This window comes from Hyperoodon ampullatus (genome assembly GCF_949752795.1).
Source record: "Hyperoodon ampullatus genome assembly, chromosome: 3".
Classification (NCBI taxonomy): Eukaryota; Metazoa; Chordata; class Mammalia; order Artiodactyla; family Ziphiidae; genus Hyperoodon; species Hyperoodon ampullatus.
The window spans coordinates 143069348-143087031 of NC_136916.1; the positions used below are offsets into that span (position 1 = coordinate 143069348).

The 17684-nt window shown below is 42.1% G+C and overlaps 2 protein-coding genes across 2 annotated transcripts in view; both read left to right on the forward strand.

Moving 5' to 3' along the window:
* Positions 1-80: 80 nt before the first annotated feature.
* Positions 81-2479, forward strand: HSPA2 (heat shock protein family A (Hsp70) member 2; the record flags this gene model as incomplete). The annotated part of the gene is made up of 1 exon (XM_079701238.1): positions 81-2479. One exon carries the CDS (start codon positions 81-83, stop codon positions 1995-1997), a length of 1917 nt encoding a protein of 638 aa, XP_079557364.1. The 3' UTR covers positions 1998-2479.
* A 4978-nt stretch (positions 2480-7457) lies between these two features.
* PPP1R36 (protein phosphatase 1 regulatory subunit 36) overlaps positions 7458-17684 on the forward strand; it is a gene marked incomplete at both ends in the record, with an annotated part of 33054 nt that continues 22827 nt past the window's right edge. The window contains 5 exon segments of the mRNA XM_079699179.1: positions 7458-7538; positions 7586-7651; positions 7655-7660; positions 8500-8523; positions 8527-8564. Of these exon segments, the coding sequence (XP_079555305.1) occupies positions 7458-7538; positions 7586-7651; positions 7655-7660; positions 8500-8523; positions 8527-8564 (215 nt within the window).

Genomic DNA, 17684 nt, shown 5'->3' on the forward strand with positions numbered 1-17684 from the left:
GCGAGGCGACCGTTAGTTGAGGCCGCGGATTTTCTGCCCTAGGTGTTGTCGTCTAACGTCGCTTGCCTGTCTCAGTCAGGATGTCTGCCCGCGGCCCGGCTATCGGCATCGACCTGGGCACCACCTACTCGTGCGTGGGGGTCTTCCAACATGGCAAGGTGGAGATCATTGCCAACGACCAGGGCAACCGCACCACCCCTAGCTACGTGGCCTTCACCGACAGCGAGCGCCTTATCGGGGACGCCGCCAAGAACCAGGTGGCCATGAACCCTACCAACACCATCTTCGATGCCAAGAGGCTGATCGGTCGGAAGTTCGAGGACGCCACAGTGCAGTCGGACATGAAGCACTGGCCATTCCGGGTGGTGAGCGAGGGAGGGAAGCCCAAAGTGCAGGTGGAGTACAAGGGAGAGATCAAGACCTTTTTCCCGGAGGAGATCTCCTCCATGGTCCTCACTAAGATGAAGGAGATCGCCGAAGCCTACCTGGGGGGCAAGGTGCAGAGCGCGGTCATCACCGTCCCGGCCTATTTCAATGACTCGCAGCGCCAGGCCACCAAGGACGCGGGCACCATTACGGGCCTCAACGTGCTGCGCATCATCAACGAGCCCACGGCGGCGGCCATCGCCTACGGCCTGGACAAGAAGGGCTCCGCGGGCGGCGAGAAGAACGTGCTTATCTTCGACCTGGGCGGAGGCACCTTCGACGTGTCCATCCTGACCATCGAGGACGGCATCTTCGAGGTGAAGTCCACGGCTGGCGACACCCACCTGGGCGGTGAGGACTTCGATAACCGCATGGTGAGCCACCTGGCGGAGGAGTTCAAGCGCAAGTACAAGAAAGACATTACACCCAACAAGCGCGCCGTGCGGCGACTCCGCACCGCCTGCGAGCGAGCCAAGCGCACCCTGAGCTCGTCCACTCAGGCGAGCATCGAGATCGACTCGCTCTACGAGGGCGTGGATTTCTACACGTCCATCACCCGTGCCCGCTTCGAGGAGCTCAACGCCGACCTGTTCCGCGGGACCCTCGAACCGGTGGAGAAGGCGCTGCGCGACGCCAAGCTGGACAAGGGCCAGATCCAGGAGATCGTGCTGGTAGGCGGCTCCACTCGCATCCCCAAGATCCAGAAGCTGCTGCAGGATTTCTTCAATGGCAAGGAGCTGAACAAGAGCATCAACCCTGACGAGGCGGTGGCCTACGGAGCCGCGGTGCAGGCGGCCATTCTCATCGGGGACAAGTCAGAGAACGTGCAGGACCTGCTGCTACTCGACGTGACCCCGTTGTCGCTGGGCATTGAGACGGCTGGCGGCGTCATGACTCCACTCATCAAAAGGAACACCACGATCCCCACCAAGCAGACGCAGACCTTCACCACCTACTCAGACAACCAGAGCAGTGTGCTGGTGCAGGTGTACGAGGGCGAACGGGCCATGACGAAGGACAATAACTTGCTGGGCAAGTTCGACCTGACCGGGATACCCCCGGCGCCCCGCGGGGTCCCCCAGATTGAGGTTACCTTCGACATCGACGCCAATGGCATCCTCAACGTCACCGCCGCCGACAAGAGCACCGGTAAAGAAAACAAAATCACCATCACCAACGACAAGGGTCGTCTGAGCAAGGACGACATTGACCGGATGGTGCAGGAGGCGGAGCGGTACAAGTCGGAAGATGAGGCCAATCGCAACCGAGTGGCCGCCAAAAACGCCGTGGAGTCCTATACCTACAACATCAAGCAGACGGTGGAAGACGAGAAACTGAGGGGCAAGATTAGCGAACAGGACAGAAGCAAGATCCTCGACAAGTGTCAGGAGGTGATCAACTGGCTTGACCGAAACCAGATGGCGGAAAAAGATGAGTATGAGCACAAGCAGAAAGAGCTCGAAAGAGTTTGCAACCCCATCATCAGCAACCTTTACCAAGGCGGCCCTGGCGGCGGCGGCAGCGGTGGTTCAGGAGCCTCCGGGGGACCGACCATCGAGGAAGTGGACTAAACTTGGACTCGAGTCAGCGTAAACCTCTTTTCCTTTCTCTCTTTTTCCTTTTGTTTTTGTTTTTTCTTTGAAATGTCCTTGTGCCAAGTATGAGATCTATTGTTGGAAGTGTTTAGCCCGGTGTATGCATGTGAAAGGAGAGGTGCAACAACTTAGTTTAATTATAAAAGGTTAGTTCTAAAGTTTGGCTTTTAAAAACATTATTTGAGGTTTCTCTTTAATGCATTTTGCGTATTTGCTGACTTGAGCGTTTTTGGTTAGCTTAGTTTGTACATGGGGTTTTCAGATGGGAAACCTGAAGTTTGCACACGTGTTCTGTGGAAGCTTGGTAACAATAAAATATACAGAAGCTTGAATTGTTTATTTTTATGTACTACTTTAAGAGGAAAGTGAACATTGCAGTAATGTTAAGGACAGGCATACTTTTTGCAAACAAATGCATAAATACAAATTTAAAAGTAAAGCTGAAATTGATCTAAAAATTATTGTGTTGGAGTTTTCAATTTTCCCTTCTTACTGTTTTACCCATGTTGGTCTTTAAGATATTAGTATAAGATGAAATTTATCTAACTCAGTGTTGCCTAATTTTCTGATGAGGTTCCTGCTTTGAATTACCAGCAACTTAAGGGGAAAAGATCTGGGTAAACGTTTTCCCCCCTTTTAATACAGAAACCAGACTGGGGTCTGACAGTATACCCAAACTCCTAAGGCTTGGCTTAAGTATTCAAGTGAAAATCCACCTGAATATTCCAACAGAATACAAGGTATGTTCCAGGGTTAAGTACAGAAAGATTCTTTCTCCAAACAAAAGCTGGGGCAGGTGTTGTCTTCTGATAATAGCCCAACATAGTATGAAACAAGTTGCTTTCTGCAACATACAGGTGCCTGAAACAAGATCCAGCAGGCAAACGTTAAAGCCACTTAATACTGACTCCAAATTTAGTCAAATTTGTTAACTTTAATTTTCTCGTAAAACAGCTCAACTTCCGGGCTTATGGCAAATTCAAGAAGAATATGTTTTCAGCAGTTAAATTACTTGCAGGTTAGAGGAAGATAATATAGTTTTTTCTTCTGATAATCATAATGCCTTTTCAATACCTGCCTTAAATGACTAGAATATATTTCTTTTTTAAAAGACAAACTGCAAGATAGTCCTGTATTTCATCAATATACAACTTGTCCATTTTCCAGTATTTCCAATTTGAGATTGTTACAGATAGGAATATTACAACCCTTTGAGATCCACTATCCTGGGCTTAAACTTTAAAATCCACATCCTTGCGGGGGGTTCATATTTTAGTGGAATGACACATCTGCTTTGTTCTGATTGATTCTCTTTAAGGAGAATGTGGAAGAAATTCAGTAAAAGCTGATTGGAAAATGCATAGTTAACCTAATGTTTTCACCATACAGACATTTTAATATCTTCTTCCAAGTGATGTAGATTTGCTTCATGTTGCTCATAAGATAACAGTGACTTATAGAAGCTAATTTTAAATTTAGTAGTGGACACTTCCATATCATGCAGAGATTAACTTTTGAAATAATATAAAAATGAGAGAACAAAACAGCCTAAAAATATTGAGCTTTAGTAATGATCCTCTCACAGAAGAGCTGACTCTTTTTACGTATACTTTTTTTCTTTTTTAGCAGGTCTCATTTGGGTGGGGTGGGGAGATAAAAAGGCAGTTGTGAAATTGCTTCAAAATAAACATTTTTTAAAAGGTAGTTGCTCTTTACACTCTGAAAGCTGGACATAACTTGGGTTTTTCAGTGCTCATGCCAGAGTGGAAAGTTTTCAGCAAGGAGGCGTTAAGGGTGTTTCATTGACTGCAGATAGCATTGTATAAATATTTGATAAACTACCTTGGTACTAACAGAATGAGGTGATTAGTAGCCTTAGAGTGACGTTTAACATGAGTTTTTACCAAGATAACACTCATTCTTAACCTTTTATTAGTCCTTTATTGAAAGTGTTTATCCCTTGCTCTAACTTCAAAGTATATAAAGTATAATGGAGTCTTTCTGTAAGTGCAATTTGGTATTAGTATGACTCATTTTAGACCTCATTTTGGGAGAGATTAATTTTTAAAGTATCAGAAAAATGACCAATGGTAGTCTCTTTGGCCTGGTCTCTGGTAACCTGCTGTAACAATAACATCAATCTATGTAGATACTTCATTTTCTATTATTTTGAAAAGTAATTTGTAAAAGTCCTAGCCTTGAGTGTTTTTAATTCTGTCTTCTCAAATTTACCTAGATCTGAATATTGCTAAGATAAAGCCACTGAAGTAGCCGTTCAGTGTTTCCAGGGGTCAGTTGAAACTGGTAACTCGATAACTCCTGGGAACTCCTTAGCAGATTTTAGATCAGCTGTAGTCAAATGATAATGGAAAAAGTACTTGAGTTAGGATGAGGCTAAATTACAGTTTAAGGAATAATTAGCATCACTTGAACTTGAAAGTAATGTTATGCTAGGGATTAGTGGTCATGACTAAAGCTAATGCAATACATATAGAAGGCTAAGGGATTGAAAAAGTACATTTATCAGAATGGGGACTTCATTTCTTCTTATCTGAATGATTAACAAAATGGCTGTTTTGAGGCAATGAATCTATACACCTGTCAAAATAAGACATAGCAGGTTGTTTACAGTATTTCAGATGTATGAAATTTCAAAACAAGCTTACCCTAAATTTTTTATCATATTAATTTGATATGTGTAATGGAAATTCATGCGCTTGGCTTGTGTATTAGGAGATATTAGTGCTCTTTACATCTTTAAATTTAGCATGCATGATAGGATATTTAATGTATCACCTATTCAATATGTCAAGGAGAGCTAAGAATTTCTTTATCCTATGTACAATTTTAGACATGAATATAACCTGGCTATCTAGATGAAATCAAAAGATTTCTTTTTATGAAGCTCAAATACTGGGCCCATGATAAGGTATTCATCTACTTTAAGTTGAATGTAGTTTATAAAATTTGTATTGTGGGGTATATTTCCCTTGCTTTTGAACACTGGAATTGAAATTTTAAAGAATCTCAGATCCATATGTCACAAGACAATTGCTAAGGGAATACATATATTTAGGTTAAGGAACAACAGGAATATTCAATTGCTTCTGTATAATGTGTAAGTAGGTATGAGAAAACTGTTGTGAAGAACTATCCTTAAGCATTAAAATTAGATACAGAATTTAAATCCTTGAAGAAAAATTATGGATCTTTAGAGAAAGATACAAGTTTTTACTCTTGATACAGCTCTTGGGATGGAAATATTTTAGGGTATATGTATTTCTAAAATTTAATAGAGTAATACTTACTGTTGAACTGTCTTTCCCTTAGAACAAATGAAGTCATAGACTCTTTTCCTCCACCCCTTTAAGTATAGATCGGGATGTTTGTGAATTGAAGATGGGGGAAATAAGCAATCAAAAATGGAATTGCTAATTCAAATACTGGCATTGCTGTTTTCTTACATGTTTGTTTTAAAAGTAGAATTATAACACTTTGAAAATATGTCCATTATGACTTTTTCATAGTATAAGCATGCATTATATCCGGTTAATATCTTGGGCCTAAAATTTGAGACCAGCAACTTAGTTCTATGTCATATGCTCTCAGTTCTTTGACCTTGAGGAATATATCTTAACTAGGCAAAAAAAAAAAACAACTTTCCCTCACAGGACACTTGAAATTATTAAATATTTAGATGTCACCTTTATCCCTACTTTATAGCATCATGAATTGTTTGGGGTTTTTTAAAAGAAAATTATATTTCCATTTTAGGTTGTGAGTTTCTCATGCCATTTAACAAAAAACCTAACTGGTGAAAAATCTAACCTAAGAAATGAGTGGGTCACTTTTAAAATAAATAATGATTTAGAACCATAAAAACAATTTTTTATTCCCTCTTTTGTTAGGGCCTAGTGATACAGAAATATAAGATGGTTCCTTAAGACTTATCGAGGCTTTCCTTTAAATATTATGTCCCTCTACCACATGTGACGTAACTTGTCAGGCAACTTCTCTGTAGGTCATTGTTCTGGGTTCTCAACGCTTTTATTTTTCTCTTAGTTTTGTATTTTAGACAGCCTAAAGTTAAACATGGTAAGGTATAAAAGATCTTTGGTTTTCTATTAGCATTTCTTCACTCATTGAGATAACTGAAGAAGTTGCCTGGAAGTGTGGGGAATGGGTACCATCCAGAGTCCTTGGTCTCTCTCAGTCCTTTTTGGAGCTTCAACTCATTATTTCTCCTCTTCCCACCCAAAGTTAAATACCCTGCTTGGAGAAAAGCTTTTGGTGATTGGGATATTTTGCTAAATTCTTTTTAAGTGAGTCATCTTGTAATAAGCCAGCCTCTAAGGCTACAGCCTGAAAGCAGCACTGCCAGCGTACAGGTGGGTTTCCTTATATCTAAGCCAACCAGAACAGCTACCAGCAGTGGACTCAGGTGAGTGGAACATGAATCTAGGTGATTACAATTTTATACCCCTGTGACCAGTGATTGTGTTACCAAGTAGTGAGACTGGGAGGGTGGGGGGAAGGGGAAGCAGTGGGATATCTATTGCTATGTTTTTAAAGTTTATGTGAGTATACAATCACTATTTACTAACCATCTCTTTAACGCTAATTAAGCTGTGGGGATAAAACAAAAGCAGAATATATTAGGCATTCCCAGTCATGTAGTGTCATCTAGCATTGCTTACATTAGTGATGGAAGGAAAAAAATACCAAACAATCTGCATATCAACTCAGTTGCAAGAAGAAATTACAAGACACATGATTTGAAAAGTGTAAATACAGAAATATCAGTTGAAAACCCATTGATACAAAGCAAGTTTCTCTGCTTTGAGAGACACTAATTTTGAGTAATTATTCAGGGTGATGCTTTATACACATTACTCCTTAAAGAGCCTCATAAACCCCTCATCTGGATATCTTCAAATGGGTTCCACATCTAGTTATGCAGCAGAACCCAGTTTTGAAAACCTTATTTCCTCCCTTGCTCCCCTCCTGTCACGCCCCGCCCTATATTAACCTAGTCCCAACCTGTATGTTTTATATTTTATTTTATTTGTTTTTATTTTTCTAACCTGGATTTGAACTTCATTTAGTCCTATTAAACTTTGGAACAAAGGGCAAGCTTCCCTAAGGAACTGAAGACCTTTTGGCTAAGATCAAGTGTAGTATCTGTTCTTATTAGTTTAATATCTGATACATCTTCTATCTGAGGATAACATACTAAGTGGATTTTTGGAGCAGGGAGTTGGAATAGGAGCTTGCTCTGTCCACTCCAAAAAAAAAGTTATTCTAATTAAAAACAAAAAAACAGTGACGTAGTTGACTTCTCGGTGGGAAGGCACGAAGAACTGACCTCTAAAGAAGGAACCCCGGGGCAGCTTTGCTGTGAGACGCTAGGGAGCCACAGAAGCCAAAGGTGTCAGCATGGGCGGCAGTGACGCCCACCCGCCACCGCCGCGGAGGAAGCAGGGTCCCGCCCCCGCCCAGCGTCGGCGGGGTTTCTCGGCGCTCACGGGCAGTTGCCTCCGCGACGGTCGGTCTAATGCGGCCAGCGGGAGACCACGTATCGTGTGCCCGAGTTTTATTCGAGGAGGCAGCGGTTGGACTCGCAGGCCGACTAGCCGGATGTAAGTGCACCTGGGCCACCCCCAGCCCGCGGCGGGTGGAAAGCCGACTCCCTCCCGCCCGCGGCGCCCGACGGGGGCTCGGTGGCGGTGCAGCGACGCCCTCCATTCCCTCGGCCAAGGCCCTGCTCTCCGCCCTCCCCAGGCGGGGGCGCCGCCTTAGCCTGGGGCGAACCTCACTCGAGGAGACCTGGGCTTAGTTGTCTACAAAAACCGGACGATAGAGGTGCGTTCGGCAAACGGTCAGAATTGAATTCCGGCTCCCCCCACAGATACCTAGGTATGGGTAAGTTCCACCGCACCACCTCTAATTGGTTGGCTGAGAAATAAATAGCCGTCCTGCGGAGGAAGCAGTCCTGCTCTGGGTGGGATCCCCAGAGAGGAGAGGCTGGAGGCTGGTAGCTACCACGGCTTGGGGAGGATAACCTGGTACTTCGCCCACTTCCTCCGAAGGGTGGGGTCAGGGTTACAGTTGGTGTCTAACTCCTCTGAAAGATGGGAGCTGCCTTGGGCACCAGTTTATTGTGGTCTGAGTCCCAGTTAATCAGTAAATTGCTATGGTGAGGTGACGCAGGCTCCTAGCCTTCCTCTCTTCTTTCCCTTCCTTCCTTTCTCCCCTACTTTCCTCCCTCCCTTCCTTTCTAGTGAAACTACACCCAAAAACAATCAAAAAAGATAAAATGCTGGCTTCAAGTTAAAAAAAAAAAACAACAGTTTAAGACTCTACATCTTTATTGAATAGAGTTAAATAGCAACTAGTGAGAATTATTGTTAAAAGTTCATTGTGACATGCGGATTGTAAATTGAACCTTTATTTTTGCTGCAATCATTTCATTTTACAGCAGTTGGGATTACGATTAGGGATGTGATACTGGAAAGATGAAACCAGAACTCTTGAGTTCAGAAGGTAAATGTTAACAAAACTTTATTATAGCTTTTATGAAAATTACGTGTGTTTGGGATAAAAAAAATTCAAGCAGTACAGAAGAGTATAAAGAATAAAATAAATACCTGCTGCAATCGCAGCATCTAGAGATAACCATTTTGGCAGCCTTCCTGTTATCCCCGTCTTATGACACTTATCAGCTGCTCCTATGTAGCAGACACTGTGCTAATCAGTTTACCACCCCTTTGAAACAGCTGCGTGTTAATCCACTTTTACAGATGAAGAAACTGATGTCAAAGCGTTAAGAAGTTTGAAGGAAACTAAGTGACTTGGCCAAATCACAGCTCAGAGGTGATTAAGATGTTTTAAATCTAGGTCTACTTGATTAACAGTCCATATTCTTAACTACTTTATAAAATTGCCTTTTTGAGTTATAGAAATAGAGTTTTACATTAATGGGACCATATATTATACCTGATGCAGTAGACCGTAAATTTTACAAGGTAAAATTATAAGGTTAGAAAAACTAATTTTAATTCTCTAATTTAATATGAGAAAATACCGACTCTATTAAAAGTGTATCACTAAACTAACAAAACTAGCCACTATCTGCTGTGCACCTATTATATCGCAGACATTTGCATATTTTTCTGAGTCTTAAAACAGCCATGGAAAGTGAGCACTAATATCTCCATTTCATAGATGAAGAAACAAGGATGAGGGAGATTAAGCCACTGAAATAGAGTCATCCAGCCAGTAAGTAGCAGAACTGACATTTTGAACCAAGGTTTATCGAAGTCCTTTCCACTTTATACACTGTCTCCCTCTGATAGACCGCAAACCCTCAATGGCAGGAACTGTCTTAGTCATCTTCATGTCCCTGGAGCCATCTGCAGAACTTCACAGAGTAGGCACTCACCAATTGTTTATTGAACAAGTACAATCAACCAACTAGATTCAAGCAGAGGAAGACTAGAGGCACAGGGCCAATTAGAAGGCTAATTGTAGGAGGATTATAAATAGTTATCCAGGTAAGAAACAGAGTCAGAGAGAGAAGGGTGCAGGACTAAGAAGTATGCAAGAGATGAAATTGACAGGATGTTTGGATAGAATTGATTGATACGATATAGTGCCTGAAAGTGAAGGGAGAGGGAGAAGTAGGTGCTTAGGTTGGCTCCCAGGTGTCTGGCTTGGGTGATTGGTTGGCTGGGATTGCCCTTCCCCCATATACAGAATAAAAGAGGCAAAACTGGTGATGTGTTTGAGGTTGCTATGACGTGGACACATCTCTTAGGCTGTTGGTCAAATGGGGCTGGAGGTCAGAAAAGGAGTTGGCTGTGCAGATGTAATTTATAGTTACATTATAAATATAATTAAATATTTAATAGCAATTAAACATGAATAATTTAAAGGCTAACCATTATATTAAAGTCAAAATCAAAAGTTTACATTTCATGGAATATTTATTTCAGTATTTGAGTAATCTGTCATTTCCACAGCAGTGATTTCATTTTTCTTCTCAGATATGTCACAGAAGATTCAGTAGAGTAGCTCCTGAAACATCATACTTAGTGAATGTGAGATAGTGACAAAGACAGCAAGATAGTTCTGAGATTAGACAGACAGTATAATCACAGGAGTCAAAATATACACGGTAAAGCACAAGAAAATGTGGGTGTAAATTTTCAGTGCCAATATTTTCTTTTCTCATTCTTCATATATATATAAAGGCCATCTCAATCCTCTCTTCTTATGATAAAAATTGCACCATACTTTTTATGTACTGATCTTCTTTATAAATGAAGTTATTTTGTAGTATTTTTCAAACTAATTTTTCAGTGCTAATCTAATAATAACCCACCCCAAGTGACACTTTTTCCTGTATGATCCTACTAACGAATTTACAGATATCAGTTTCACACTGACTTTATTATTCATAAAACATTCATATTCATAAACTAAAGTTTCTTTTGGTTCATTACCAAATTATTCTTTAAAATGGCTTGATTGATTTCCCATGTATATTACCCACTTGATTTTGGAGAATACACATGGGATGGTATGATTTAAAAGGTAGATTGTGTGACATAATGTTGAATGGAAAAGGCCAGACACAAAAATGTAAATACTGTATGATTTTATCTATATAAAAGTTTACAGTAACAGACAGAAGAAAAGAACTGTATTGATAGAGGTCAGAATAGTGGTTACTTTTTGTGGGTTATCAACTGGCAGGGGAGAGTACAAGAGAACCTTCTGAGGTGCTGGAAATGGACTATATATTGATTTGGGTGGTGGTTACATGGGTGTATACATAGTAGAAAATTCATCAAAGGGAGGGGGAAGGGTAAGCTGTGACAAAGTGAGAGAGTGGCATGGACATATATACACTACCAAACGTAAAATAGATAGCTAGTGGGAAGCAGCCGCATAGCACAGGGAGATCAGCTTGGTGCTTTGTGACCACCTAGAGGGGTGGGATAAGGAGGGTGGGAGGGAGGGAGACGCAAGAGGAAAGAGATATGGGAACATATGTATATGTATGACTGATTCACTTTGTTATAAAGCAGAAACTAACACACCACTGTAAAGCAATTGTACTCCAATAAAGAAGTTAAAAAAAAATTCATCAAGCTGTCCACTTAAGATTTATGTGCTTTACTGCATAAATGGAAGCTATACCTCAATTTAAACAGTGTAAAAATAAAACCCCCCAAACACCAGACTGTGTCAAGTACACAAATTGGGTGTAGTTAAAGATGGGGAAAGGACTACCATGAAGAATAGATGGGGGCAACCCTTTTATGGTGGAGCTGCTTTGTGTTTAAGCAACTCAGTGTGGCAAACCTGAGTATTAGGATTACCTTGGGAGTCCAGCTGCTAGGGGTGATGCTAAGGAAAAGGAAAGCAGACTTTTGTATGTTTTAGGCCAAAGTTAATGTTTGGCTTTGTTGGAGATGTAGATACTGATTCCCTTTTAAAGTCTAAGCATGTCCCATCACACATTAAAATGTAGGTTTGAAGTCAGAGAGGACTCATGAGCTGGAACATGCTCTTTTTTTTTCAGAGACAGTGCTGCAGACACTATGTCACCCCAATTCTTGGTGATGAGACAGGGCTGAGGCAGAGGAGGTGGAGAGGAGACAGTGGTAAGAATGGGAGCTGCAGAGGCAGAGGCTTGTTCGGTCACTGTTCTCACACCAGTTCTGTTTGGTGTCACTCCACAAACCTTTATGAGCATGTGTCATGGGATTGCATCTGTGCTCTAGAAAGCCCTCTCCCATAGTAACATGGAGGGGCAAGATTAGAACTCGGGGAGACAAGACAATTATGCATTACTGTAAGGGGGAGGTGGAGACTTGCAGGAGAACAGTCAAAGAGTCGTGCTAGAGGCAACTCAGATAAATCCGGCCTTGTGTGCAGGGGGAAGTAGCTGGTAAGATTGGCTGTGAGACAAAGGGAGGAAGGAGGCAAGAACGTCTGGGTCACTGAGTGGGTGACAGCATTGTCTATTGAGACAAGGAAGGTGGGAGAGCGGGTATGTTTATGGAGGGGTGAAAGGTAACAAGGTTACTTTTTCAGTGTGCAGAATTTGAGATATAGTCAGCCCTTGGTATCCGCAGGGGATTGGTTCTAAGACACCCCCGCCCTCTGCGGATCCCCAAATGTGCAGATGCTCAAGTCCCTTATATAAAATGACATAGTACAGTCAGCCCTCTGGATCTGCACGTTCCACGGGCTGACTGGACCTGCCTGTGAGATGTCCAGGTCAAGAATTCAGTGAGCAGGGGTTTGGTTTTCCTGAGAGGGGCCGGTGCAGAATTACAGTGGAAAGTGAACTGACTGAGACCAGAAGCCTAGGAAATACCAATACCTACTTCTAAAAATTATGAAATGTTTTAAAATATCATATTATTTTTAAAAACCAGAAAATACCATTAAGTGAAAACAACCAAAAAAACTTTACAATCCCACATAAAGAGTATGACTGTTAACATGTTAACAGTTATTGTATAGCTTTCCAAATCTTCTTTTATGTAGGTATACACACACATACATTTTTAACTTACTCTATTCTCCATTTCCGTATCTTTTTTCCTCATCACAAAGTTGCACATACTTGTTGAAAAACAAGTATATAAATGTACAAAGTAGAAAGTGGGGGGTTCTGCCCATTTCTGCCCCCAAAGACCACTGGTGCACCAGTGTTAAGGCTTACCACCTTATTTTTACTTTTTTGTGTTTGACATACTGATTATATTTATTTTACATTCTGTGACTGATAATTCCAGTACCTGAAATCATTGTACGTCTGACTTTGTTGCCAGCTTTTTTTTTCTCTTATAGTGTTATTTTAAAATTTTTAACTAAATATAAACATTTTAAACTTTTTATATTGGAAGATTTCAATAAACAGAAGTAGGGAGAATGGGATAATGAACCCTCACATACCCATAGCATAGCATCAACAGTCACCAAATTAGGGTCAACTTTGTATCATCTGAACCCTCATCTTCTCTACCCCTTGATTATTTTGAAGTAAATTCCAGATATCATATCATTTCATCTATAAGTATTTCAGTAATACATCACAAAAATAGGCACTCTATTAAAAAACATAACTAAATTACTATTTACTGGCCTAAAAATACAAAAGGTAATTTCTTAACATTGTCACATATGCAGTTTGTATCCAGATGTCTCCTATTGTCTAATATCTTAAAAGTTTGTTCCAGTCAGGATCCACACAATTTCCATACATTACAGTTGGTTTGATATGTCTCTTAATCGGTGTGCATGTCTTAAGGTTTTGAAAGGTATCTTCACGTGGCCCTCAGGAATAGCAGGCAGGCAAAGAAAGAGGAGCTAACTGAAGAGAAAGCATGATTAGAAGGGTCAGGAGGAAAGCCCTGAGACACACAAAGGCCTTCAAAGGCAAAATAAGAAAGGGAATTTTTTTTTTTTTTTTTTTTTGCGGCACGCGGGCCTCTCACTGCTGCGGCCTCTCCCGTTGCGGAGCACAGGCTCCGGACGCGCAGGCCCAGCGGCCATGGCTCACGGGCCCAGCCGCTCCGCGGCATGTGGGATCCTCCCAGACCGGGGCACGAACCCGCGTCCCCTGCATCGGCAGGTGGACCCCCAACCACTGCGCCACCAGGGAAGCCCAGAAAGGGAATTTGAGTGGGGAGTGGTCAGCAATGTCAGATGCTAAAGAGAGCTCAGGATGGGGCAAAAAGAAGCCTTTGGATTTAGGGGTCGCTCGGGACGTAGGTGAGAAGCCATTTCAGGAAGGCAGTGGAGTAGAAATCAGATTACAGTAGCTAGAGGAGAAGAATCTGAGATAAGGAGTATTCTATTTTTGCTAGTTTCTCATCAGTAAGTTTACCAGTGAAAAAGGAAAGCGATAGGAGCCTTTAGGGGATCCAGGACTAAGGGAAGGGACTTTTGTTGCTTTTGTTATAAAGGTAGGAAAATTTTGAGTTTGTTTGGGTAGAAAGAAGAGATGGAAGAGAAGAGAAAGAAAGTGGGAATGGGATCAAGAGTGCAGATTAGCTTGGAAAAGGTAGAAGCAGAGTTTCCGCTGATTATGGTGGGAAGGAAGTAATAGAGACAGGAAAGCTTGGGAATTTGAAGGTGCAGGAAGATATATCTATGCCGCTCTCCTTACTGAAAGTAAACCAGACCCTCCCAGGCTACTAGTGGGAGGAGAATCTTTTGTTAACAGTGCTACTGACCCTGACTCATTCCCCCGAGATTGCTGCTCCCTTTCCAGCTCCCTCCACTGCCACACTGGGCTGGGCCGGGGCTCCGGAAACCTGCATTCACCCAAATGCCCTGACCCAGTACCTAAATGGGGGCATTTCCTGAAGCCAGTGGACAGGGGAGACATGGAGGGCTTCCCAGGGGAGGCGCTGATTGAGACCTGAGGAGGAGGAGGTGTTGGCAAGGCAAAGGGAGCTCTGGTAGTGGAGGAGGAGAGTGCGTTCTAGGCAGAAGGAACAGCACGGTGCAGAGGCCCAGACACACCTGAGACTGCAAGTGGTCAGTACGCTGGGTGTAGAGCTCCAGGCGAGTGTCAAGAGAGGAAGTAGAAGTTTTAAACCAGGGCAAGATCGTGAAAGGTCTTACAGACCATGCTGAGGAATTTAAACTTTATTCAGAGGGCATGCGGGGTGGGGGGGTGCGGGGATTGAAAGGTTTTAAATGGGGAAGTAACGGGCCAACCAACAAGGCTCTGACACAGTGTCTGTAGTCTTAGCCATTCATGTTGCAAGTGCCCCCTACTCCCAGCTGGGAGAGAACCAGCCGCCTGTCTGAGTGTTTGCCAAGGTCGTGGACTCCCCTGAGGACATACAGCCAAGGAAACTACACCTCCAGAAGCCTCGAACTTCTCTTGGTTTTCAACATAGCCTAAACAAAGACTCTAGTAACCACTGAAGAGCTCTAACTGGTGTGGAAGCCAAGAGTGGTCCAGCCTTCTGCATTTTAGTGATGGGTTCTAGGAGAAAATATGACTGCTTTTTCTCATTTATTTCAGGGCAAAGGGAAATGATGTGACTGTGCTGTGATATTAGGAAAGCACATCAACACGGTGTGGTCTGTGATTCTAAATGGGTTGCCCGATTGAGAGGGAGACTATGGAGACTGGAAGAAGGTACAGATCTAGGTCACACTGTGGTTTGGGAGCCAATCAGAGGTGCAGTTCAAAGGACAATTTTTAATTATTACTAGTGACGCTTCTTAGTGATTCCAAATGCACGTGAACATAGGTTGCTTTTAGAGCTATGGCAGGACACTCACAAAGAGAAATCCATCTCACCATCTGATCCGGAGAATGACTTCAGTCAAGTGAAAAGCCACTCAGGCAAGTGTGGGAAGACGTGTCCAGAGGTCAGAGAATAAGGACTAGAGGTTTCGCAGTAAATGCCAGACTACTGGCTAAGAGCAGGCACTACCTGCCACAAGTTTCAAGTACTGAGACATGGTCAGCCGCTCTGAGCCTTAGTTCTCCATCAGTAAAATGATAGCCATGTACTAGATGATCTTTTAGATGTCTTCTAACCCCCAAATTCTATGATCTTATGATTTTATAATTCTAAGTTCATTTGACTTAGTTCATAGACCTGATCTATAAGATCCCAAATGTATCCTTTCCTTATCTTAAGACTCTCTTGTCTCAAATCAACTCAGGCAAACTAACTAATAGGGCAAAAAATGTTGAATTATAGGGATGGGACTGAGGCAAGGTTAGGAGGGAAGCAATTTCGACATTAACTGATTGGGTGTTTCTATCTATATTCTCCATCTTCTAGAGAAGAGAAACCCTGGGAAGGGCTGGTGACTGAGATTTCTTTAGCCTGTTAGGAAAGTTAACAGCCAATGGCTTGTAAGTGGCCAGAATGTTGTGATGGTCCAAGAGAAAACTGAAAACAACTTTGTGTTCTTGTTTAGGGTGGTTATATTAATGCCCCACATTAGATTCCCAGCAAGTAGAATGGACTTCAAAGAGCTCTTAGAAAATGTCTGAATGTTTGGGGGAATTGAGGATTTTGTTAAAGGCTATCTAAATGTCCTGTCAATAGAATGTATCAACAACGTGCTGTTTCTTCCTCTATACCTCTATCAACTTTTTTTTTAGGAACACAGATAATAAATCAATACATTCTTGTTATTAAAAAAAAAAACCTGAAATAATACAGAAGTATACAGCTGTGGAAGATAGCTCTCTTCATCACTACGCCTCCTCTCTGTCCCATCTCTCTTTGGAGGTACCCACCATCACCATTTGGTATCCTTTCATTTCTTTTTTCCTGCCACCTCCTCAGTATTTCAGCACACCCTCCCTCTAAATACCCAATCCTTGGAGACCAGTGATAAGAAGAGGACAAGAAAGAATGAAAAGTTTAGAAATTCTACATCCACTAACCAACTTGGTGCCAGTGGTCTGAAAAGAAAGAAGAATACAAAAAAATAATTCCCTTGAGGTGATATCGTGTACATGCTTTTAGATTCTAACCTAGTATACAACCTGAATATTGCCAGGATGTTGGCAAAAACTCCTGGAAGAAGAAAGTACCAAACTGGTTAACTTTATCATTCCCATGGGAGGTATTTCTCTAAAATGATGACTTTTTGGGTAACCAATCCCAGAAAAATTTTAAAGGAAGCTGTTTCAAAACTGTTGTGTTGACAAAGAGATGATAAGAGTATATATGCATGATTAGGGAATGACTAAAATCTGGGGAAAAGTACTTCTACTTACTATATCTATGCTTAAACTTAACAGAGAGACATGTAACTGGGCAGAGATTAAGCTTCTGGGTGGTGTTATCAACATGGCATTGTTTCAGGCAGAAAAATAAATGTCATAATCCACAGTGGTCACCAAACCGATGTATTTGGTAAACACCACAATTCTAGAAAATGAATTCTCTATGAGGCAGGAACCACATCCTGCTAGTCTTCAAAACGCTTTTCTCTGTTTTCCTATTAAGCATTGGCTGATAATCCTCAGAGTCTGTGCATTGACTGTAATCAGACACCACTTATTTTCAATGTTGTAGCAATGCCTGACACAGAGTATGGCCTCAGTACATATTTATTTGTTGCTTAATTGTGGTCCATTTTTAGTTAGGCCCATTACTGCTTGGTAATACTTGTACAAAAACTATAGAGTCAAAGCAACCCTGAGTTAAGTAAAGGGTCCTGAAACCTTCTTCGAGATAGTCAAGCTTCTAGAAGAGTCCACAGCGGTGATAACGAGGTGGCTGCTTGGGGGGCAGGACTGCCTGGTGGGTAAACACATGGCTCTGTGGCTAGAGAACCTGTGCCCGGTCCTGGCTTTGGCACTTGCTAAGTGATCTTGGTCCAGTTACTTAATATCTTTCTAAGGTTCAATCTTTCTCATATGTAAAAATTGTAATAATAGTAATACTTTCCTAATAGAGTTGCTGTGAAGATTGAATGAGGTCATGCTTAGAAGCACATAACAAGTACTCAGTAAATCAAAAAATCTTTCCAAACTGATCACGAGCTTTCTGTTTCTTCTGAAGTTACAGCAGCATTTTCAGATGGAAATGTTTTGTGTATGGTGGTATTCAGGGGGCGAGTGATACGTAAAGGCTGAATATAAAGTCTGAC